Below are 26,748 nucleotides of genomic sequence, written 5' to 3'. Positions count from 1 at the left end.
CCTCACCCTGTGTTTCCTTTGTCTGTTCCTCTCCGTTTTAAAAGTGCTGTTGCTTTGACTTTATTTTTCCAAAGCTCCAAAACAATGCAACAGCATATAAAATAATAATTGCTGCTCCTGGAATTCAAGGAAATCACCCCCAACACCTAAAATACCTCAAAAAATGAGCAGCGTGTTACAGCCAGAAATTTTTCTCGTCCTCCATCTTGGATTACGTGGCCCGATAAGTAGAAGCCTGACGTAGGTAACCTTCTTACCCAGATGTTCCAGGGATGAATGTAGGGCTAGGGAAATGGTATCCACTGTAGATCTGTTTCACAAATTGCAGGATATCAAAACAGACTAGGAGGCAAAGAGTTGGATGTGAACCGTGACTAACCTTTCAAAGCACTTCATGGTTATTCAGGTCAGAGCCACTGGGCGGTGGATTAAAATTGAGCTTTTCACCAAATATACATCCCCTCACCTTTACATGCATACAAAGCTGGAGCCACTCTGCAATGCAATGAGCTTCTAAGATTCTCAGAAATTTAAGCATTCGAGATTTTCTGCGTGGATTCAGAATGTAGACCAAACAAGTAGATGTCCTTTTAAAAGTTTCTGACATATGTAGCGACCAAAGAATTTTGTCAAAGTATTTATATAACAAGACAATGTACAATAGCTATTTAACATTCAAAATATGCCAGAGGAAGATAGTGAAAAATAATTCCAGAACAGAGATTTCAGGAGGAATTGGCTTAGTCAAAGACTGGCAAATGTTTGGAATAATAGTCCAGACACAAACCTTTGAGCATTCTCAAGGTATAAATTCTGGGATCATGATCTTATTCTCCACAACCACCCGATGAAGAAGCAGCACTCTGAAAGCTAGTGCTTCCAAATAAATCTGTTGGACTATAACCTGGTGTCAAGATTAGAGTGGTGCTGGAAAAGCACTGCAGGTCAGGCAGCATCTGAGGAGCAGGAAAATTAATGTTTTGGGCAGGAGCCCTTCATCAGGAATGAGGCTGGAAGCAGTTTTTTGAAGAAGTAACAAACAAGATTGATGAGAGCAGAGCAGTAGGTGTGATCTATATGGAATTCAGTAGGCGTTCGACAAGATTCCCCATGGGATACTGATTAGCAAAGTTGGATCTCATGGAATACAGGGAGAACTAGCCATTTGGATACAGAACGGGCTCAAAGGTAGAAGACAGAGGGTGGTGGTGGAGGGTTGTGTTTCAGACTGGAGACCTGTGACCAGTGGAGTGCCACAAGGATTGGTGCTGGGCCCTGTACTTTTTGTCATTTACATAAATGATTTGGATGCGAGCATAAGAGGTACATTTAGTAAGTTTGCAGACGACACCAAAATTGGAGGTGTAGTGGACAACGAAGAGGGTTATCTCCGATTACAACAGGATCTGGACCAGATGGGCCAATAGGCTGAGAAGTGGCAGATGGAGTTTAATTCAGGTAAATACGAAGTGCTGCATTTAGGGAAAGCAAATCTTAGCAGGACTTATACACTTAATGGTAAGGTCCTAGGGAGTGTTGCTGAACAAAGAAACCTTGGAGTGCAGGTCCATAGCTCCTTGAAAGTGGAGTTGCAGGTAGATAGGATAGTGAAGAAGGTGTTTGGTATGCTTTCCTTTATTGGTCAGAGTATTGAGTACAGGAGTTGGGAGGTCATGTTGCAGCTGTACAGGACATTGGTTAGGCCATTGTTGGAATATTGCATGCAATCTGGTCTCCTTCCTATCAGAAAGATGTTCTGAAACTTGAAAGGATTCAGAAAAGCTTTACAAGGATGTTGCCAGGGTTGGAGAATCTGAGCTATAGGGAGAGGTTGAACAGGCTGGGGCTGTTTTCCCTGGACCATCAGAAGCTGAGGGGTGAAATTGTAGAGGTTTACAAAATTATGAGGGGCATGGATAGGATAAATAGACAAAGTCTTTTCTCTGGGGTCGGGAGAGACCAGAACAGGAGGGCATAGGTTTAGGGTGAGAGGGGAAAGATATAAAAGAGACCTAAGGAGCAACATTTTCACGCAGAGGGTGGTACGTGTATGGAATGAACTGCCAGAGGATGTGGTGGAGGCTGGTACAATTGCAACATTTAAGAGGCATTTGGATGGGTATATGAATAGGAAGGGTTTGGAGGGATATGGGCTGGGTGCTGGCAGGTGGGACTAGATTGGGTTGGGATATCTGGTCAGCATTGACAGGTTGGACCGAAGGGTCTGTTTCCATGCTGTACATCTTTATGACTCTGCATCTGCAGTCCTCACTTTCACCTATAACCTGGTGTTATGTGATTTTCAACTTTGTCCATCCCAGTCCAACACTGGCACCTCGAAGTGAAAATAAATTAGACATTTATATTAATGTATATTGCAAATTTTTCTACAGAAAACATTTGGAAGTACTACTTCTGATAATGCTTTTTTTTCAAGCAGCTTGTGCTATCATATATTTTAATAAGGAATGTCGCCTTGATAACAGGCAGCTAGTTTTACTGCTGTTCTGAAATTTTGCTATAATATCATCTTAATTGCCCCCTGATATACTGTCTACATTGTTCCTTTGATTCCTAATGAAGGGCTTCTGCCCAAACCATCAACTCTCCTGCTCCTCGGATGCTGCCAGACTTGCTGTGCTTTTCTGGTGCCACACTTTTTGACTCTGGTGACATTGTCTAGTGACATGACATCTGATTTTGTGTATGTGCTGGTGAAACCCAGTTCTACATCATTTCCATCTCTCTTGGCCTCTGTATTCAGCCTCTTTACTGGTGTGCTATTAGATATCTTGAACTCAGCACCGCCCTCCTAACCTGCAATCCTCTTCCTGACCTCTCCGCCCCCACCCCACTCCAGCCTATCACCCTCACCTTGACCTCCTTCCACCTATCACATCTCCATTGCCCCTCCCCCAAGTCCCTCCTCCCTACCTTTTATCTTAGCCTGCCTGGCACCCTCTCCTCATTCCTGATGAAGGGCTCTGGCCCGAAACGTCGAATTTCCTGTTCCTTGGATGCTACCTGACCTGCTGTGCTTTAACCAGCAACACATTTTCAGTATTAGATATCTAAGCTTTGTTATCCAATCTTACATGAACCACAATTTTTTCCCAATTAAATATTGGGATGACCTAAACCATTGTCTTCATCCCTTATCAAAAACTTTACATTTACCACTGATGAAACTTTTGCCTTGGACTTCATCTGAGACTGAGCCAGACTGTTTGCAACTTTGATATTTAATTAAACATGAGCTAGATTTCTGAACCACGATGTTGTCATCACAATGCTGGTCTCATTCTACTTTTGTGATTTTATGACCTTCTGCTCTTGCCTCAACTTATCTGCTCCTGAAATCCTTCCAATGTTTTTCTGGTCAGCCTCCTATTTTCCACCCCAGCATCAGTTTGAACTCATCCAGTTCTCTGCTGTACGTAGTCGAGAGTGTGGTGCTGGAAAATTCCTCATTCTTGATGGAGGGCTTTTGCTTGAAATGTCGATTCTCTTGCTTCTCAGATGCTAGCTGACCTTCTGTGCATTTCCAGCACCACACTCTTGACTCTGATCTCCAGCATCTGCAGTCCTCACTTTCTGCCCCTGCTGTATATAGGCCTAACTAAATTTGTGCTGTCTCTCCATGAATTCAATGAAAATAAAATTTGAGATCAGTATAAAGTGGGCTGCTCATTCTCTGTCATCCATTTTGCAGCATCATGTAAAGTCATGATCTACCTCTTGAGTTGGAATTTGATGCTGTCTCCCCAGGTGAGTTTTCTGGCAGTGGGGTATTTATGTAGTTGAGAGGGTGCAAAACCTGCTGTGGTCCCTCCCTGAATCATACATGGCAGGAAGCCTCGTGGATGACCTTTGTGCTTGGCTGCTATTTGAGGTTCTTAAATGGCAAATTACTACCTCATCCAGCCACCACTGGTATTCAGTTCCCTGATGACTCCCATCCTATAATCACTCGCATGTTCAGGTTGGCACATTGCCACCAGTGCCAGTCACTACACCCAGTGGTGTTGGCTTGCTATGCACAACTACTGTCCTCTCATTAGATGTCACCTCTTTGGAGGAGGGAGAATGGTTTCCAATTTCAGGTCCTCGATTCCAAGGAGGCTTTCTGCTGTCCAGTTAGTTGCCTGATGCCCTCTGAAAAGAAGCAATGTGGCGTTTTAGCAGTTCCCCAGTGGTGGACAGGATCCCCTTCATCTACATTAAAAACATATTTATTTTGGCCTTTGTTGTAATTCTAATTCGGGCATTACTGAAGAAGCTGTTAGGATCTTGATAGATCACAGTTATTGAAAGAATAGAATGCATGGTAAGACCAAGGGTAAGAAAATAAGCACCAGGAGTCCAGGACTGAGCTAAAGAGTGATGGAGAGAAGGGTCAACCAAAGGAGGCCATGCCATCAGATGCAGAGAGCGTGTGGACAGAGATCGTGGCTTGAGTAAAATGCCATTTCTTACATTCCATAAAAACCCAGCAGTGTAGGAGACCACAGAAAGTATGATAATCTTCTTTCCCTTCTACAGTAAAATCACTAAGACTCATAGAGCGCAAAGAACACTTTTGCATGCAGCATCTTTACTCACCTCACCTTCCTCAAGTATTAACTCTGCTTGCCGTCTGTGTTTTCTATTCACGCACTGGGGACAGCTCAGCACCTATCTTGCTGTTACACTACCACCAGTCGTTCATCCAGCCAAACTTCCTTCATCTCACTGGATGCTTCCTTTTATCTCAATGCCAGAGAAAATGTTTCATAACTGGGCACAGAGGAACAAGATGAGTTGCAGGGTGGGGGTGGGGGTACAACAGTCAGCCCCTCACCCTATTAAGGAAAAGGCCCTCAACATGGCTGAGGATTCAGACTGATTATGCAGAGATGATTTGGAGATGCCGGTATTGGACTGGGGTGTACAAAGTTTAAAAATCACACAACACCAGGCTATAGTCCAGCAGGTTTAATTGGAAGCACACTAGCTTTCGGAGCGACGCTCCTTCATCAGGTGATAGTGCATGAATTTATCACCTGATGAAAGAGCGTCACTCCGAAAGCTAGTATGCTTCCAATTAAACCTGTTGGATTATAACCTGGTGTTGTGTGATTTTCAACTATGCAGAGATGCTGCTGTTTCATCACCAGTGTTAACACGTTGTTACAATGCTCAAGCAGCTATACCTTTTGCACATCTGATGGCTCTCTTTTTGTTATGCAGGCACCAAACTTACCCACCCGACCTTCACCATGAAGGGGCCAACCCCATAACTGGTCAGCTCCTTCTCCACCTCTGAGGAAAAGCCACTTCCAATGCTGCCTCATGCACCTCCTCCTACTTCAGTGGTACTGTAGATTCAGGTGCACACTGTGGCACTATCACGTCTTCAAAAGAAGATACCCCCAGTTAGAGGACTGCCAGAGACTGGGCACCTGTTCAGTCCCAGGTGACAAATGATCCCAAGGTGTCAAACATTAATAACTTTGTCCAGAGTTGCAGATAGGCATGGGAATGGAGGCCAGGTTTGTCAGAAATATTCAACAAACTGAGAGAATGATGTAGGAAGCCACGAATATTATCTGTCATGTGTGCACTGGCTGTTTCCATGAACAGATTGGTGGTTGCCATGGAAGTCAGATAGTCCCACCCCCACCTGAAACTTCTTCTTAGAGCACTGCACAGGTGCCAGATCCTTCCGCCTTGCCTGCTGTTCCCAACTCTGTTAAAGTTGTAGCGCAGGGCAGGACAGTTTTGGTATATCTGGGCCTCTGGCCATAAGTGTCCCCCATGTGAATCTTCCGGGCAAAAATTGTCATCGCCCCATTGAAGGTGGTGATGGTGGTGTGAGCATAAACATTTCAGCATTCCTCCTCTTACTCCATCTTCAGCTATCTGAGCTGAGATATCACCTTTTTGTTTATAAAACCTTAGGTTATCTTGGGAATGTGACTTGAAAGAAGTTCTAAGGTTTACATGTTAATGAATCAAAATCTGCAGCCCATTCTAAAAGATGAAAGACTTAAGAGCAATCTAGATTTGTTCAATATATTGCATCAGTGTACGACACTATGATCTTTTGCTATAAATTCAGTGTCCTATGATCCTACTCCACCAGCTACCTGATGAAGGAGCAGCACAAAGGAAGATTTATTTCCAAATAAAGCTGTTGGACTATAATCTGGTGTTGTTTGATTTTTAACTTTGTCCACCCCAGTCCAACATGGACACCTCCACATTATGGATTCCCTCAGTGTGACTATACGATGCATTGCATCCTCAGATTTGAGTTTTCCACTTTGCACAAAATCGTGTAGACTGATCCGATGAGGTCTGTTGATGTTTACTGCCCAAACCCCATGGACCAAATGTGGCTACGCCCCTGCCTGACTTGGCAGGACAGCCCTATTGAGCAGACCCCAGCCACTGGTCTGATGTCTCCACAGCTCCCTGACTGACTTATGTGTGATTCCCACATTGGTTGCATTTGATCTACAGAACTGACCAGAGCCAACTCCCTGGACTGAGGTTGGATGAACCCTTGACTGAGTGTTATGGCAATCTGCCTTCACTCCACTAAGGGCGACCCCCTTGGACTTCCAGGCATATCCACTTGCTTGAAGCACATGGAGTGTCTTTGCCTAGTAAGCTGCTGCCTCATGCTACAGTGTGGTATTGACTTAGTGTGGTATTGCCCAGTGACACGCACTTGACTATTCAGTGCTGGCAAACATAACAAGCTGCTTGCCTTTTTGTCATGCTAAAAGCAAAGCAAACCAGAGCAACTGTGATCCTGTATGTTCTCATTGAAGCATTAATGCATTGCAAGCTAAGGCAAGCCACACCAGAATAAATGCAAACTGAGTGAGCAAGAAGAAAGCAAACTTAGAGGCATGAAATGAATCTTTGCGATGAGTGTGTTTTCCTGTGTGCTGAGTGACCTAGCAGGAACATTGCAATGTCAGATGTTGGTGAGCTCCACATTGCAGTGGTGAAGAGCTCATGTTTGTTATGAGTTAGACCAAGGTCTACCATAATGATGTGGCAAGGCTAGCATTCTGCTGATACCAATAGCCATGGATGAAGAAAGGAGGTGGCATGCAGTGAGATATTGTTGAGTGCACCTTAAAACAGAGGCCCAGAAAAGCAAGCCAGCAAGCTGCATCTTCCATTATCTGCCCTGAATTTCTTTCGGCATTGACACTTTCTCGCTTTGTAGCAATGAATGGGAGAATCATAAACTGCATGTAATTGAGATGAGATTAGATAATATTGAGATATAACTGTGTTACAATAAGGTAGTCTCTGTTTATTGGTGAGATTCAGAAATCTGTGTTGATAACTTAAGGGGATGGCAGAATTTTATTTCTATGGTGTAGGTTTGCTCGCTGAGCTGTAGTTTTGATATCCAGACGTTTCATTACCTGGCTAGGTAACATCATCAATGGCGACCTCCAAATGAAGCGAAGCTGTTGTCTCCTGCTTTCTATTTGTATCTTTCTCCTGGATGGGGTTCCTACGGTTTGTGGTGATGTCATTTACTGTTTGTTTTCTGAGGGGTTGATAGATGGCAACTAGATCTATGTGTTTGTTTATGGCGTTGTGGTTGGAGTGCCAGGCCACTAGGAATTCTCTGGCACAGCCAGAAACCAAACCACCTTACCATACGTCAAAGAGGTTTCAGAAATGACAGCCAGACTACTAAGACCCCTCAGAATCCTAGTAGCACACAAACCCACCAACACTCTCGAACAAAAACTAACAAACTTAAAAGACCCAGTACATCCCATGGACAAAACCAACGTCATTTACAAAATTTTATGCAAGGATTGCCACAAACACTACGTAGGACAAACAGGAAGAAAGTTAGCCACCAGGATACACGAACACCAGCTAGCCACAAAAAGAACGACCCTCTCTCCCTCGTAGCCCTACACATGGATGAAAAAAGCCACCATTTCGACTGGGACAACACATCTATCCTGGGACAGGCTAAGCAAAGGCATGCTAGAGAATTCCTAGAGGCCTGACACTCAACCACAATGCCATAAACAAACACATAGATCTAGATGCCATCTATCAACCTTTCATAAAACGAACAGGAAATGACATCACCACAAACCCCAGGAACCCCATCCAGAAGAAAGATATAAATAGAAAGCAGGTGACAACAGCTTCGCTTCACTTGGAGGTCGGCACTGATGATGTTACCTAGCCAGGTAATGAAATGTCTGGATATCAAACCTACAGCTCAGCGAGCAAACCTACACCCTAAACCTCAACCTGAGCTACAAACCTTCACAAACCTTGCAAAAATTTTATTTCTGGTTGTTGAGAATTAGATTTTTTGTGTGCTGGCTGTATTTGCCCAACTCTTTTATCATCACATTACTTAAGGACTGGGGTAAACCAGCCAAAAAAAATCATATTTTGAGGACAGTTTCTGTTTTTATTTACATCAAATTTCATCGAATGTGAAATCAAGCCAAATTGCTATATTTAGCTTTCCACCACAATAGGAATGAATGGGAAAAAAATTTTAAACTCTCATAATTGGAACTAAGAAAGTATGCTTATTATTATTTACATTGATGTTATTGAATTTACTGACCTTTTGCTAATTACACTGGCCAGTCATTTTCCTTTCTTTCACATGAGTGAATGTTCTTCACCAATTGCAAAGGAAGACAGAGAAATTTGTTGACAGCAGCAGCATATCAAGTATAAGGTGGGACACAGAAATGCACCAATTGAAGTTGTAATAACATTCCTTGACAATGGAAAAAGGCAGTGACTGATTGGGGACAAAGATAGTCTTTGAAGAATTATTTGACAACACTTCCAAGTTGAAATGTACCCTAAAACATTACAAAATGGAGTCATCCTTCCTGCTTCTCTTATTACAGAAAACCAGGATTTGGGATGACGGTGTTCGACTGGGATGTACAAAGTTAAAACTCACACAACACCAGGTTATAGTCCAACAGGTTTAATTGGAAGGACACTAGCTTTCGGAGCTACGCTCCTTCATCAGCTAATAGTCACCTGATGAAGGAGCGTCGCTCTGAAAGCTAGTGTGCTTCCTATTAAACCTGTTCGACTATAACCTGGTGTTGTGTGATTTTTAACTACATAAAACCTAGTTAGTTACTTGCAAAAGTTAAGTGCTCTTTGTGATTTTCCAAAACGCATTAGTTGTTGTTAATACATGTGCAATATCAGAATAATTTGGAGGGAGTCTGTGTTTAAATATTGAAACCTGCAATATTTTTTATTTTTAATGGATTTTGAAAAGCAGATAATGATCTATAAAGTGAGGTACCAATGATCACGTCAGCAAGTAAATACCTCCTTTCCTTCTCAAACATAAAAGTATTATGTTGTTAAACATTTTCTTTATTAACAGCATGGGGCAATTTAAATGAACAGAAGTATGAAATCACCTATTAGTTTTTTGGACTTTAAAAATTTATATTGGCATATTAATATGCCACAGATGCATTAAGACAATGGTTTGTGTTGGCATTAATATCTGTGGCACTGAATGACATAGTGTCGGATGATGTGGAGTCTGTGTGTGTGGAATTGAGGAACCACAAAGGCAAAAAAACCATAATGGGAGTTATGTACAGACCTAACAGTGGTCAGGACCAGGGGTGCAACATGTACCAGGAAATAGGGAAGGCATGTCAGAAAGGCAAGGTCACGGTGATCATGGCATCACCTTCAATATGCAGGTGGACTGGGTAAATAATGTTGCCAGTGGATCCAAAGAAAGGGAATTCATGGAATGCTTACAGGATGGCTTTTTGGAACAGCTTGTCATGGAGCCCACAAGGGAGCAGGCTATTCTGGACCTAGTGCTATGTAATGAACCAGACTTTATAAAAGATCTTAAAGTAAGGAAACCCTTAGGAAGCAGCGGTCATAATATGGTAGAGTTCAGTCTGCAGTTTGAAAGAGAGAAGGCAAAATCGGATGTAATGGTGTTACAGTTAAATAAAGGTAATTATGAGGGCATGAGAGAGGAACTGACAAAAACAGACTGGAAACAGAGCTTAGCGGGGAAGACTTTAGAGCAAAAATGGCAGGAGTTTGTGGGTATAATTGAGGACACTTTACAGAGGTTCATCCCCAAGAAAAGAAAGATTATCCGGGGAGGGATTAGACAGCCATGGCTGACAAAGAAAGTCAGGAAATATATTAAAGAAAAACAGAGATCCTATAAAGTAGCCAAGAGCAATGGGAAATCAGAAGATTGGGAAGGCTACAAAAACAAACAGAGGATAACAAAGAGAGAAATAAGGAGAAGAGGATCAAATATGAAGGTAGGCTAGCCAGTAATATTAGAAATGATAGTAAAAGTTTCTTTCAATACATAAGAAACAAACGACAGGCAAAAATAGACATTGGGCCACTTCAAACTGATGCTGGAAGCCTAGTGATGGGAGATAAGGAAATAGCAGGAGAACTTAACAAGTACTTTTCATCAGTCTTCACAGTAGAAGACATGAGTAATATCCCAACAATTAAAGAGAGTCAGGGTGCTGAGTTGAGTATGGTTGCCATTACAAAAGAGAAAGTGCTAGAAAAGCTAAAAGGTCTTAAACTTGATAAATCTCCTGGCCCTGATGGGAAATATCCTAGAGTTCTGAGAGAGGTGGCTGAGGAAATAGCGGAGACATTGGTTGAGATCTTTCAAAAGTCACTGGAGTCAGGGAAAGTCCCGGATGATTGGAAGATCACTGTTGTAACCCTCCTTGTTCAAGAAAGGATCAAGACAAAAGATGGAAAATTATAGGCCAATTAGCCTAACCTCGGTAGTTGGTAAAATTCTGGAATCCATCATGAAGGGCGAGGTTTCTAAACTCTTGGAAGAGCAGAGTCTGATTAGAACAAGTCAACATGGATTTAGTAAGGGGAAGTCATGTCTGACAAACCTGTTGGAATTCTTTGAAGAGGTGACAAGTAGGTTAGACCAGGGAAACCCAGTGGATGTGGTCTATCTAGACTTCCGAAAGGCCTTTGATAAGGTGTCACACGGGAGGCTGCTGAGCAAGGTGAGGGCCCATGGTATCCCTGGTATGGATTGAGGATTGGCTGTCTGACAGAAGGCAGAGAGTTGGGATAAAAGGTTCTTTTTCAGAATGGCAGCCGGTGACAAGCGGTGTCCCGCAGGGTTCAGTGTTGGGGCCGCAGCTGTTCACATTATATATTAATGACCTGGATGAAGGGACTGGGGGCATTCTAGCGAAGTTTGCAGATGATACGAAGTTAGGTGGACAGGCAGGTAGTACTGAGGAAGTGGGGAGGCTGCAGAAGGATCTAGACAGTTTGGGAGAGTGGTCCAGGAAATGGCTGATGGAATTCAACATGAGCAAATGCGAGGTCTTGCACTTTGGAAAAAAGAATAAAAACATAAACTACTTTCTAAACAGCGAGAAAATTCGTAAAGCCAAAGTACAAAGGGATCTGGGAGTGCTCGTCGAGGATTCTCTAAAGGTAAACATGCAGGTTGAGTCCGTGATTAAGAAAGCGAATGCAATGTTGTCATTTATCTCAAGAGGGCTGGAATATCAAAGCACCGTTGTGCTACTGAGACTTTATAAAGCTCTGGTTAGGCCCCATTTGGAGTACTGTGTCCAGTTTGGTCCCCACACCTCAGGAAGGACATATTAGCACTGGAGCGTGTCCAGTGGAGATTCACACGGATGATCCCTGGAAAGGTTGGTCTAACATATGAGGAACGGCTGAGGATCCTCGGATTGTATTCATTGGAATTTAGAAGATTAAGGGGAGATTTAATAGAAACTTACAAGATAATACATGGCTTGGAAAGGGTGGACACTAGGACCCATGGACACAGCCTTAGAATTAGAGGGGGTCAATTCAGAACAGAAATGCAGCGACATTTCTTCAGCCAGGGAGTGGTGGGCCTGTGGAATTCATTGCTGTAGAGTGCAGTGGATGCCGGGACGTTAAATGTTTTCAAGGCAGATATTGATAAATTCTTGATGTCACGAGGAATTAAGGGCGACGGGGAGAACACTGGTAAGTGGAGTTGAAATGCCCATCAGCCATGATTGAATGGCAGAGTGGACTCGATGGGCCGAATGGCCTTACTTCCACTCCTATGTCTTATGGTCTTATGTCTTAGTGTGTCCTGTCAAGTCTTCAATGTTCCTAAGATCAATTCAACTGATAATTTTAATACTATAATAATCTGATTGCTTTGATGCATTAAGCTGTCTGCATTTGACGGAAACTTTGCTTTAAAAAATGACATTTAAACTAAGCAAGGTTCTTGATGCTGGGATTGAACTTTGATCCGCGATTTCTGTGGATCTTTCCCTGAAGTGTCAGTGGTCAAGGGGAGAACTCTCACTCTCCACATGCTAGTAATATAGGTTACTTATTTCTATTTTTCATCAACACAATCAGCAGTGTAGTGGCTGTACTGATACTATACCAGGTTGCCTTTTTATACTGTGGAGCTAAAGAAATGAACCTGTATTTCACACAGCTGCTTTCATATTCCTTGTGACATCGTAACATTCCCTAGTCAAACAATTGCTTGGGAAATGCCATCACTATTGTCTTAGTGGGACAATAATTACAGGAGATAGTGTGCTGACATTGTTAAAAACAATGCAATGCATCAACTCACAGCAGGTACCCAGAATTTCCTCAGAGTTGTACCTGCCTTAATGTGGTAACTTTGTTATAGAATGCACTGGATATCACCTGACTTAGATTTATATATGAGATCCATGTTTTACTTCCCAAAATGAAGTAAAGCATGAGTGAAGCACGAGCAACTCTGAGATAATTGCCCTCTTGGTTGGTATTTTCACAAGTCCCCATTTCTGTACCTAAATTAAGTTCTCAATCTATAGTTGCATGTGATGCTACCAGACACAGTTGTGTCAGAATGCAAGTTTAGATATGGACGAAGAGAACTCAACCTGTATGATATGCACTACCTTCCAACTATGATGAGGTTGAAATTCCTTGATTTGTATTTTTTCATTTACTTTTCTGGAGTAATTTCAGTACGAGCATGTGTCCTTGCTGTGACAGTAAAGATCTGAAAGATCTATTTTCCTCATCATTATAAGAGATGTTCCTGGAATCTACAAGAGCTTTGTAATCAAATTATTCATAACAATTTTACAGAATTTTATATAGTTAATTAAAAGTACACCCAATGAATAGAAAGTAATTTCACAGCTTGCTCATCCTACTAAAACCAATTTTCTTTGATTGCATTGAATGAAAATAATTGCTATTTGTGATCAAAAGGATAATGTTTAAAAATGAATTTGTTTTGGCCAATTAGTTAACATTCTTTTAAGAAACAAAAAAGTATTAACTGCTTCTATTTTCAAGTAATTAGTTTTTAATTTGCAATTCATGAGTGATTTGCAAAGTGTGGCAATCATTAAGGTGCATCACAATCTGAAAGAAATCATTAACAAAACACCTTTTGGGAAAAATTGCTGAAATCACATGAATTTGTGGAACTATTATTAAGAGGGACAAAACAGAACATATTTTTGAAAAGCTAAGCTTTCTATGTAGTATTTTATCTTTTGTGAGTTTTGTTTCATGTGGTTAATTGGAAATTCATAAAAATATGACTAAAGTCTTAATTCAGTTAATTGACTTTTAAGTTTGGAAGTTTTTGATCTACATAGTGTTCAAATGTCAATGTCAGCAGAACCCATAAGTTGAATGCCAAGTGGTAGTGTCATACCTTAAGATCAGTCTATTACAGAATGTTGTTACTGTTTAAAGATGGTTGTTACTGTCTTTATTTATGAACTAATGCACCTCCTGTGGTCTTCCCTGCAAGTTGTGTAAAATGAAACACAGGGTCAAGAATGGAATGCCTGCATGGATGAAGTGGGAGCTGCAGAGAAGCATAAAATTGATTGAGAAATGGGGATGGCATAAGCTGATTTCTGTTCTCTGGTAACTTGGAGTGGTAAATTTGTTATATAATGGGGGTGAATATCTTCTGGGCACTAATGTTGATATTGCAGCCATTCTTTGGCTGACTCTGATAATACAGAGATCTGAGGTTGATGCTGATAGCAAGGGTGTTTCCTGGCAGTGGTGGAAATGCAGGGCTCTGTTGAAGGTACACCAGAACCTATTTTTCTAATAAGTTTGTTCAGAGAAGGTAAACCAGAATAGCTCCAGAACTGATTGTAAGCAGATAATGCTCATTGGACTTTATGTTGGGGGCCTCTTGTGGTGCAATGACAGTGTCCCTAGTTCTTGGTTCAAGTTCCACTTGCTCCAGAGATGTGTAATAAAATCTCTGACTGCATTGATGAGCACATGTATATGCGCTGGATGCTGCATTCCTGCCTGTCTCAGGGTGTCCTTGTAAAAGGAGCTTATGCTATTCACCAAAACTTTCAATTCTTTTAGAGAGAGGTGGCACCACAGACAGTGGAGACCTTATTTCCCCCTCAAACTCTATTTTGATTTAATTTCCCCCTTCCCTCCCTGTCCTTGGTGCTACTGCACTGCCCTGACCCTGAAAGAATATGTAGGTAAATTGATGACTTGGAAACATGGGTGATTTAATGGTGATGGATATTGGTGAAAACTAACATGTTTGGTTTGATGGTCAGAGGGAAAAAAAATGATCGATTATGTGTGATAGCACTTCTAGATATTAAAAAAAACTACATTCTGTGTTCCTTTTCTGGACCAGAAGGCCTGGGTTCCATTGCCAACTGCTCAAGAAGTGTGTCTTGACATGCTTGAATATTTCTGATTAGAAAGTATATAAGAAGTGGGTCATACCCCAGTTGGGAAAAGGTTTGGCTGATGGACAGGGAAACAGCCCCCAAAAGAAAAGTGGAAATTGGTGTTTGTGGTAAACAATAGCCCTACAGAAAAATCACTGTAACTCTCTAATTTAATCCTGGTGAAACTTTTGCTGCACATTTATCCATATGGATGGCAGTTTTGTAAACATTTCTAGATTGATGCTGATACTGCAAGTTGTTCTGGGGCGCAACCTGATAGCAACAGTATTTCCTGAGATTGATGCTGATAACACAGGTGTTTCCTCAGACTGACAGTAAGAGGACAGGCATTTGATACCGATAGCGCAGTGGCTCAAAGGTTACAATTGCTGGCTCATAGTTCCAGGGACCTGGATTTGATCCTAGCCTTGGATGACTGCCTGTTGAGAGTTTGCAAGTTCTTTCTATGACTGTGTGCTGTGGTTTCCTTCCACAGTCCAAAGATGTGTATGTTAAGTGGATTGGCTTATTAAATTTCTCTGTAGCATTCAAGGATGTGTAGGCTAAGTGGATTAGCCATGGCAAATGTGTGGTTGGGATGTGGTTTAGATGTACTTCAGAGGGGTGCAGACTTGATGGTTGAATGGCCTCTTTTGATACTGTAGGGGATTCTCTTCTAGCTTCTGTGTGTATGTATGTGTGAGAGAGAAAAAGAGAGAGAGAGTCTCTGTCTAGCTGCATGTTGAATATTTTGAGGTAGATAACGTAGCTTCTGAATCATTGCCATTAGTAGGATTTATTTGTTAATTTGCCTGCTATGGTCAGGAGTAAGTACTGGGGCAAGGATCAGACTGAGTACAGAAAGTTATGTCCATAAAGCATGTAGCACTTGCAGGCGTGTTTTAATTTCCCTGGCTGCATATCTGTGCAATGCTATTGCCCTTAGGGGGCTCACATCACTTAGACTTGAAGCCCTCTCCCTTACATATCAAACCACTTACTGTGCCCAATCTAGGTGTGGTTTCAGCCATTTTTATCGTCATTGCACGTTTGTTATTTACACTGTTCCTCCATGTATTTTAGCTACTGTAGTGATAAAGGTATTTGTAGCTTGACAATATAGCTCAAGGGTTTGGATGCAGTGATTACAAAGATGATGTCCAAGTTAGGATTATATGTGATTTAGTGTTTGACTTGGAGGAAATTAAAGATTAGATTTTGTGGCATGATGTGGTGCTCATCAGTGTTTGTTGCTTGTTCCTTGCCTAGACATGGATAACATTGTAGCTCTTTCTTTTCAGTTTGTAAGTATATGTACCTCATTGTTGCATACAACCAGGCAGCAACTTGCCACACTCATCTCCCAAGAACTTTATATGTCAGTTAATATTAACACAGCCACTCATGAAATTCCATAGTGTCATGTCGGTACTTTCTAATCAATCTATTCAGAGATATTATCAGATACCTTCAGAGCAGGGGTCTGGACTCTGGGCCTTGAATCTAGACGTCTTGGCTCAGAGGTGAGGACATGATCACTCCATAGTGGCATCAAGTATATTAGACAAATTGACATAGTGGCATTTTTAAAATTCATTCGTGGAGTGTGGGCTTTGCTGGCTGGGCTAGCTTTTATTGGCCATCCCTGGTTGTCCTTAAGAAGGTGGTGGTGTGCTGCCCACTTGAACCACCACTGTGTGTGTACTATAGGTTGACACAAAGGGAGGGAGTTCAAGGATTTTGACCCAGTGACACAGAAGGAACTGTCATATATTTCCAAGTAAGGATTGTGAGTGGCTTGGAGGAGAGGTTGCAAATGATAGTGTTTCTATGCACCTGCTGCTGTTGACCTTTTTAGATGGTTTGAAAGGTGTTGTCTAAGGAGCCTTGGTGAATTTCTGCAAAGCACCTTGTAAATGATACACACTGCTGCCGTTGAGCACCAGTGCAGGAAGAAGAGACCATTTGTGGACCTTGTGCCAATCAAGCAGATTGTTGTGCTCCAGATGGTGTCAAACTCCTTAAATGTTGTCAGAGTTACACTCATCCTGGCAAGTGGGGAATATTCCAACACACTCCTGGCTTGTGCCTTGTGGACAGGCTTTGGGCAATCAAGAGTCCTTAGAGTCATAGAGATGTACAGCACGGAAACAGACCCTTCGGTCCAATTCATCCATGCCAACCAGATATCCCAACCCAGTCTCATCCCATCTGCCAGCACCTGGCCCATATCCCTCCAAACCCTTCCTATTCATATACCCATCCAGATGCCTTTTAAATAGTGCAATTGTACTAGCCTCCACCTCTTCCTCTAGCAGCTAATTCCATACACACAACACCATCTGCGTGAAAAGATTGCCCCTTAAGTCTCTTTTATATCTTTCCCCTCTCACCCTAAACCTATGCCCTCTAGTTCTGGACTCCCCCACCCCAAGGAAAATACTTTGTCTATTTATCCTATCCATGTCCCTCATGGTTTTATAAACCTCTGTAAGTCACCCCTCAGCCTCTGACGCTCCAGGGAAAATAGCCCTAGCCTATTCAACCTCTCCCTATAGCTCAAATCCTCCAACCCTGGCAACATTATTGTAAATCTTTTTTGAACCCTTTCAAGTTTTACATCTTTCCGATGGAACGGAGATCAGAATTGCTTGCAATATTGCAACAGTGGCTCAACCAATGTCCTGTACAGCCGCAACATGACCTCCCAACTCCTGTACTCAATATTCTGACCAATGAAGGAAAGCATACCAAATGTCTTCTTTACTATCCTATCTACTTGCGATTCCACTTTTAAGGAGCTGAGAACCTGTACTCCAAGGTCTCTATGTCCAGCAACACTTCCTCGGATCTTACCATTAAGTGTATAAGTCCTGCTAAGGTTTGCTTTCCCAAAATGCAGTACCTCATATTTATCTAAATTAAACTCCATCTGCCACTTCTCAGCCCATAGGCCCATCTGATCAAGATCCCATTGTAATCTGAGGGAACCTTCTTCACTATCCACTGCCATCTCCAATTTTGGTGTGGATTCTGGGTAATCCAAGATGGAGAATGGGAAGAATTTCTGGCTGTAACAGTTGCTCCATTTTTTGAAGTATCAAAACTTGATGGTTAAATTCTCTTTTGTTGGAGATGGACATTGCTTGCCTTTGCATGGCATAAATGTTAATTGCCAGTTTTCAGCCCAAGCCTGGATATTGTCCAGGATTTGCTGCATTTGGACATGGACTAATTCAGTACCTGAAGAATTCATTCAATTAGCAAAGAACACCCCATTTCTAACTTTATAATTCAGGGAAGGTCATTGAGTAGCAGTTAAAGATGGTTGGGCTGGGGACACTGTCCTGGGGATCTCCCTCAGAGGTGTTCTGGAGTTGAGATGACTGACCTTCAGCAACCACAGCTGTCTTACACAGAGTCATACCCGACATAAATCAATGGAGAGTTTGCCCCGGATTCCCATTGTCTGTAATTTTGCAAGGGCTCCTTGAAGCCACAGTCGACCTTGATTTTAAATGGAGTTACTGTCACCTGACATGTTATTCCAACTTATGGGTAAAAAGGTATAAGTATTGGCCATGCTGACTAATCTGATGTAAATGGACAACACGTTGACTGATGCTCATTTGTAAGAGCTTGAACAAGCATAGTGGGTTGTTTTGTTCTGTGCAGTAATAATTCTGTGATTCTGTGACATACTTGGAATGAGCCAGAAAAAAATAACAATTCAGGGCAGTGACAAATTTCAAAAACACCACAAGGCTCTCCATAAATTGTAGCTTGACTGCAGCATGTCATGGCAGCTGGCTCAGGTCATTGGCATTCGTGTGTACCAAGGTCTGCAGATACGGTCGCATCACTCTGGAATGTCTTCTGTAATTCTGTTCCATTTCATGAGAACCTGTATCTAAAGTACCTTAAAAACAAGCTCAGTAAAGGGATAAAGCAAAAGAAACAAAAGTTCACTGCAAAAAATTGTTGCAAAGTTTATTAGAAACAAACAAACTCAAAAGTTCAAGCAACTCAACATAAAAACAAAAGTCTGAGGCACTTACAGGGCTCCTTTGTACCTGGGACTTCCTATATTCTCATCCAGATATATGCTGAAAAGAAAGAATTGCAAGGCAATGGAGGTGGGGAAAAGCCATTTTAAAAAAATAGTTAATTATTCAAGTCTGCAGTCATAATAAAGCTAAGACAAAATAGGCAGCTATGGTTGAGCTCACTAAATGCAGTAGACTACAGAACTAGCAATTGCTTAAGGGCCAGGGGTTTTACTATTGCTGGAGAGACAGAGCGTGGCCAAGCAGGGGAGCCACAAAAATCAAGGGATAGGAAGGTATGGCAGGTCAGATTGGTCTTCTCTGTCATCAGGGCTTTTTGCCGACAGTGGAACTGGATGTGGAGAAATTATCTGCTTCATAGCAGCACAGAGCCAATTTAGATATGTTAAACCCAAATTAAAGATTATGTCACATCCCAATAGCACAAACTAATGGAGGCATCTTCTCAGCAGAAGCCCAGGAAGGAAGGTTTTGCCTTTCTAGCAAGGAAGGCAGCACCAATGACTGTAACCCAGAAGGGGTTTCCCCCCGACCCATTGTCACATCCTTTTTCACTGGCTCTGGTCCTCCTGTATATCACAAATAACTACCTCTCACGGTGATGCTGCCGAAGCTTCAGAGTTGCGGTCCTCCCCAGCAGTTTCAGGAGCTCAGCAGCCCACACTAATCGTACAGCTCTTAGCTGGTGACCTGTGGTAAAATTACCAAGGAGCTCACCTTGCTTGCAGTTGTGAGGACTTGGACAATCCAACCAACAATGTTCAGCTAAAGAATTGCTCCTGATTCTGCAACCTCCCGCACCCAATGTCTGTCTTCAGTTATTAGCAAAAGCATGTCATTCCAGGATATTTTTACGACATAGTGGATACTTTGATAGTTTTGGTCAGAGCAGGCTGTTCTTTAGGCATATTCAGGTTCCTTTGGGGTGCTGGACATTTCTTTTAAGTTGGTCCAAGAATAGTTTACAAAGAAAACACTCCTTTTACTGTGGTTCCAATGCTTCTGAATGTGTTAGTCCTGAGTTTTCATTTCAATTACATTTAATTATAAAGTAGAATATTTATATCTAAAGTTCATTTAAAGTAGATTTACTCTGAAGTTTGGTTATAACATATTAGCATTCAAAACATTAATAGTACATAATTTTAAAAACATGTAACTGAGTGCAGGCAGTACATCCGAATGACATTTCGCCAAAATTTCTCGTTTGTGCTGGCAGTAAAGTACTGTACTATTACATTACCCAGCTAACTCTGACCTTTTATCTTATGTAGTAATCAACCTCTGAAAGTTGACTTTTTCGAAAGATTTTCCTTATGGCTTTTTCCATTCCCATCAATTTCTTCAAAAGCACTTGTTCCATGTGAAAGATACCAGCCACCACTACCTCCCCTAAAAATGTCAGTCTTCTGATATGTTTCTTTACTCTTACCTCAATGGCAATGAACTGTTAAACTAGGGGAAGCTTCACTGTTGAGAATGTGCCAACATTAAAAATGCATTTTATCATGAGAGAGGACTTTTTAAAAATATGGTAGTGTTTCCACTCTTGTTTTATTTATCTGTAACCAATTTTAGAATTAAAAAAGTATAAAATTGGCATTTAACATTTCCACAAGAAAAAAGAGACACAATGGCGGTGTATCGAAGGAATGAATACTTATCTAGACTATGAGGCTATCAGTTTTCTTTGGGGAAGTACAATTTGGAAATAAATATTTGTAGTTTGCACTCCTTTGAAATTTGCAGTTAAAAGTAATCTTTATTCCTAAACAGAAAAATATCATTCCTTTGGATCACTTGAAGTTATACATCTGAAAAGCTTTGAATCATTCAAGCAACTTGTCAAAAAATAAATCACTGCTTTACATTCCAAATTTAGCACACTAATTTTGAAAGTCTAAGCCAAGAGGAAGCTGACAGGAAGTACAGTGTTTTATTTCTCCAGCTTCAAAGACATCAAAACGAACCTCTGTATCCACAGGCAGGAAGCATTTGCAGCTTTTAATCCATTAGTCACAGCTTCAAGCGCTAACCCTTTCACTAAACTAATAACTCTACTGAGGTTGAAGAATAGATTGCTTTGATACTTTTGGCAATTTTTATTGTTGCAAAATTCACATACTAGAAAAGGATGAACAAAGGTGGTTTTACCTTCAAAATATGTCAACTGCCAGCAGTTGTCAATAAAAGGGTTACAGTGATGTCCCTCAGTCTAAACATTCTTGGTTCTTGAGAGCTGAATGCACAACTTAGATTTCATTTTTTACTGAATCTGTATTGAGCCCATGGTTGGTGTTACAGTACATGCATAGAAAATGAGCAAAGCAGCAATATCAATTACTTATATCTATTGTTACAGCTAGGTGTATAGTGTTACAATAGTTCACCACCTTTTCTTCAGTAGATGTTTTGTAAAAGGATTTGCTGGTTAATTTTGTCTGTATTTATGTTGTTTAAATCCTGTACTATTGGAAATATATTCATGTAAGTTTTAAAACAGAAAATAATGTTTGTGGGCCTTAAAACCTGATGCATTAAAATAAAATCCAACTCGCAGACATAAATATTTTCTAATCAACCTGCATAGATATTATAATACTTCTGTGGAGCAGGTGAGACTTAAACACAGGCTTCCTAGCTCACTGTGCCACAAGAAGCCTACTCAGAAAGCAGCTTACATGGACAGAAGGAATATAAATTGTTTAAGAATTTCCAAAAGCAAGTTCATTTTGTATGAATTCTGAATGTGGACACTTTGAATGGTTTCAGCCTATGATCATTGATTTTTCCAAATGCAGTGCAGAGAAAATTTTGCCTTGATAGACAACCTTTGCAGTTTTCAGCAGTTGATTAAAATTGAAGACATTGCTATGATCTTTAATCAGAGATAGACAGGGCATGGATTTTCAAAATAGCAACGAAGAGTGGACCATGAGTTCTCTTCTCATGGTATCTCTGATATGAAAAAGCATTATCTTTTTTTTAATAACAGCTCGGTTGTTTGCTATCACATGACCTCCATTTGCAAACTAACCATCTACTAAATATGGTCATGGCAGGCTGGCAAACTCTCATTCCAGATCCATTGTATACAATGATTAGATTAAACAGTTGGTTGGACCTCCTTTTCACAAGAACCATTGTCCAGAGTGTTTGAATTTAATGGCTTAGTCCACATCCACTTGGAACAAACAGATCACGATGTGGCGTTTTTGACATTTTCATGTTCTTTGTATTTTTCCAATGTTTTCACCACTGTTTGTGCCACGTCAGAGGAGAAAATTCCTCTCATGTTTGCATAACTTCTATTTAGTTAGCTCCTAGAAATAACATGAAGTACTTTCAAATCCAGTGGGCCACTTAGAAATCAGTAATCCTGAATTCTTCTTTCTTCTTTACAACTAGTGGTTCTGAATCAGCTGTATTTAATAAGTATGGGAGAAATTTTGACATTGTGTAATGATGTGAAGTGGGAGATTTTGATTCAGCCATGCATTATTCATCTCTCCCAATTTTAATTTCTACAGTTGGCTTTTTGAATAATTGTACAACAAAGTTATTTTTAACAGTATCTCTGCTTATTCATAGTAAGCACAGTAATTGCTGCTCGTTGTGACTGCCACTATTTTAACCTGCTTATCAGAGCAATCTGTTGCAACCTATTTCTTTAAAGTAAGTGAGACCAGGACACAAGCTGAATTTGAAATCAAATTTAGAAGTATTAGAGCATTGTTCAAATAGAGCACAAAACTGAAATAATCTGTTGATAATCTACAACAGGCCCATCAACTTTCATAAAAGTAAATACGTTTGCATTTCAGCTGCAGAGCTTTTAGCTAAACAGCAGTTCTAGTTTCTTTTCCACATTGAAGTTTCACATATAAACAAAATAAAACTGATTATTTCCCAGATTTCAATAGATAAAATAGAAAAATATTTACTTTCATCTTGTATTCTAGTCCTATTTTCTTTTTGCAATTCACTTTTGAAAATTGAGTCATGACCTAATGATGCTTATTACCTCTCTACAGAAAATGTCTCTTCACCTTCTCCATCGCCAGCTAAAAGCCTGGGGGAGCCTGGTATTACCCCACTTAGCCCTTCAATGTCTCCAGTAAGAGAATGCTTCCTTACTTTTAAACTTGATGTATTTTAAACGTCTTTTGATGTATTACAATTCTTTGAGGTTTCAGCCATGCAGAATTAATGTTTATTAATAATGTTATTAATGTTGTTAATCACAATCTGGACATCTACTTCATTACAATCTGCAATTATTCTGAGTTTGGATGTTTATAGTGTTACGTTTATTATTAATATATTTTTAAGCGGTATAATTCAGAATGTGATCAGTTGTTAAAGCTGGTGTCTTGTTATAATTGTGATAACTGGTTAGAGGCAACTTGACAAAACTGGAATCTAAATTATGAACTTCTAAAGTTTTCTCATTGGCACATTCTCATTGGTGACAATTTGGAAACCAGACTGCAGTCTCATAGAGCCAACGTATGGCATATCCAATCTTACAGTGAGAGGGTTTTGAAAATCTGAATGGAAATTTGTGAAAGATGTAAATTGACTTAATTTTAATAACATATCAATAAATATAAGAGACTGTGTGTGCTGATACCACAGTACAGAACAAAGGGCTCCCACATCTATCACGCATCTTGTCCTTAGAAAATGGTTCATTCCAAAGAAAGAGGAAAACCTGCATTTCTTATAGTATCCTTCATTTCCTCAGGATACCCCCAAAACGCCTCATACTAGTGGCGTAGTCATTATTGTAAGATTGGTTGAGGACTGTTGGGGATTGGAAGTAGGGGTGAATGTTGATGGAAATTGATGGGTAGTTATTGGTCAAAACTTTGAGATAACTCCATCACTATGTTTTGAACAGTGTTGTGGAACTTATTAAGACCTTTGAAAGAGAAATCTATGCTGGCTATTTCTTACAGGCTGATTTACTGTTTACTTTTAAAACTTGACTCTAAAGTCAAGTTCAGATATTTCCATTACTGAGAGAGTCACTATGATTTTAAGCTTCTATCCAACAGCTTTCCTTGAAACCACTATAGGGTACTGGGACAAAACTGATAAATTTGTTAAGATTGAGCTTATTGTTTGCTTCATCAGTTCTTTCAACGTTGAAAATCAGTTGCACTTATAGAAGTCATAATTCATATTGATTCAATGAAGGTATTAGTCTGTTTAGCTGAAGCCTGAGTGAATGGTCAAGCTATTCAGTTTAAACGCAGACACATTGTGAAATATGTGATTGGAGTATTTTTTAACATAATGTGTAAGATTTCCTCAGTCTGATTTTATTTGTGTAAAGATTTGTCAGTTTACCTTTAAGTAAGCAGCAAAAATTGTTATGCTTTGTAACTGTTTTTCAGGCAAAAAACAGGTGCTGCATTTGTCCATTTAGCAGTGAGACTGCTTGTTTCCAGTCGGCACAGGCACTGATCCCACTGTTAAATTTGTGGGCCCTTATTTTGCTGGTTCAGGCTGACACCTAAAACAATTCATTGGTCCCTTTAAGGAGCAAATTAAGGGCCTGTTTTCAATTGGTGAACACCCAATTCAGCAATGAATGGGATGCACTACTGACCTATATGCTCAGGTCCTGCACCTTCTGAACAAAGGGAAGTTCATTTTATTTTGAAAGATAGGAGGTGCTGGCTTCTCCTTTGACGTAATGTAACTTATAATTGCTTCCTTCCTCCTTTAGTCTGCTCCAGCCCTCTAGTGGGACTTGCCTACAGGGCTGCTGCAGCAAGGCAGATAGCTCAACATTATGCTTTTCACAATAGACAATAGACATTAGGTGCAGGAGTAGGCCATTCAGCCCTTCGAGCCTGCACGGCCAATTCACTTGATCAAGCTGTCTGTGGAAGCCCAACCAGCATAGCTGGTGATAGCAGAACTGCCACACAAGTATATTATTTACTGTATTTAGTATGGTACATACACATTATTTTATTGTTTACTGCAGGAGAAGCTAACTGTGTTTGGTAGCTATTTTCAAAAATATGTGCTACTTAATGTTACTTCATGGTGTCAGCTAAAACTCAGTTGTGGCAGTGGTCCGAAGGTCATGGATTTAATTTCCACTCCAGATATCAAAGCACATAATCTGTGGTGAAACTCCAGTGCAGTAATGAAGGAGTTCCAAATGGTAGAGACACCATCTTTAGAACAGTACATGAGATCATTGCACAATCTGACCTCAGGTGGATGGAAGAGATCGTATAGTGCTATTCCAAGGAGAATAGCACAGATGGTCCTGAACAATTTCTTCCCTTGACTCCCAAACAGATGATCTGATTATTGTCACATTGCCTTTGAGGCACTTTCCTGAGTCCAAACTGGATACCATATGTTTCCTTTGTTGCATCTTAAAATGTTATTCCACAGGCTATAAAGTACTTTGGGAACACCTGAAACTCATGAGAAGTGCTATTAATGCAAGATCCTTTCTTCTCTTCTCTTTCTATTTTAAATCCTGAATTAAATTCAAGCATGGTATCTTGTGGAGTGTATAAATGCCACACCACTTGCTTCCCAATAGTGTATTCCTAGGAGAACTTATGTCCTAGCAGTGACCAGTGGAGGACAGCCAGCTGGAACCAGGAAGTACTGGCAAACAGTTGCACTTGGTAAGTTCAGGAGTTATAGGTATTATGGGAGTACAACATAGTGGAAAACAAGATCTGAGTTTGAGGATGGGCGTAGACAACAAATGGGAGGAGAGCAATTGCCAGATATCGGTGACATTTTTATAGAGCAAAAGTTGCAGTAGTTGTGATTGAGGTAAGACAGTAGAGCCAATTGAACATGGGCCTTCCACAGGGATCCAGAACATCGGAGGGGGAAGCCTTAACTGGCAAGATCTGTTGGCCAGTCAAAGCTTGACAGTTCCTCTGTACTCAGGAGCACCACTGTGAGGGGGTGGCTGCTGCCAGTGCTACACTACACCTTGTCTAGAGACACACAGGTGAGTGATGCTCAGAAGCGGGTATGTGAGTCACAGGCTGGATGAATGGGTGAGGCCTTGGCAACAAGGACAGTCCACTATAATTTAGCTCTGGAATTAAATAAAGGCTATATGGGTTTGCTGATCCCTTGAAAGGCAGCCTAGTAAATCCAGCAACCTCCTGGAAAGGGTTTCTCACTACCAGGCACTCTGAGCTGTATCTGGGGTATAGCGTTGGGCAAAGACAGTGATCCCTTTTCCTTTTCTCCAGCATGACAATTACACCGCAAACCCCATCACACTATCCTGCCTTCTCTGGCCTGTGACCTGACATCCCTCAATGATCCTGACCCTCATGTGAGTGCAGTATCACTAGTTGCCATTGTTCCCAGTGGCAATGATGGACAATCTGATTGGAACTTTCACTGCTGGAGGCCTCTTATTTTTGAGATGGGGGGAGGTAATAACAGATGTTAAGAGCTTGAAAAGCACTTAATTCCATTGGACTACCCTCAGGGAACTGACTAGACCTTTGGAAGTTCAAGGTTTCCCTCTGCAACCACAATTGTTGATCTGTATAGAAGTTAGCAAATAGGAGAAGTGCACAGATATCATAAGATAGAAAACATAAAAAAAACTAGCTTCAGAAATAGGCCATTCAGTCCTTTTTACCATGTTCCATCATTCAGCATAATCATGGCTGACACTCTATCTCAATAATATATTCCTGCTTTCTCCCCATACCCTTGAAGCCTTTAAAATCTAAAAAATGTATTTTTCTTGAATGTAGTCAATGGCTTGGTCTTCACAGCCTTCTATGGTGGAGAATTCCACAGGTTTACAATGCTCTGAGTGAAGAAATTTTTCCTAATGATTAAATTCCTAAATAATTTCATATCCTGAGATTTTGTCCCCAGGTTTTGGACTC

General features: G+C 40.8%; 1 protein-coding gene across 3 annotated transcripts in view; it reads left to right on the top strand.

The window, feature by feature from the left end:
* The window catches only part of hspa12a (heat shock protein 12A), a 106,063-nt gene that overhangs the window by 24,228 nt on the left and 55,087 nt on the right, over window positions 1-26,748 (top strand). For all 3 annotated transcript variants that reach the window (XM_060842450.1, XM_060842449.1, XM_060842451.1), the window contains one exon: window positions 22,873-22,955. In XM_060842450.1, the coding sequence (XP_060698433.1) occupies window positions 22,873-22,955 (83 nt within the window). The remainder of the gene's footprint in view (window positions 1-22,872; window positions 22,956-26,748) is intronic.

This window comes from Hemiscyllium ocellatum, chromosome 22, assembly GCF_020745735.1.
Source record: "Hemiscyllium ocellatum isolate sHemOce1 chromosome 22, sHemOce1.pat.X.cur, whole genome shotgun sequence".
NCBI classification, from domain to species: domain Eukaryota; kingdom Metazoa; phylum Chordata; class Chondrichthyes; order Orectolobiformes; family Hemiscylliidae; genus Hemiscyllium; species Hemiscyllium ocellatum.
Note: the sequence above shows the minus strand (reverse complement) of the source record. Positions and strands in the feature narration are given on the sequence as shown.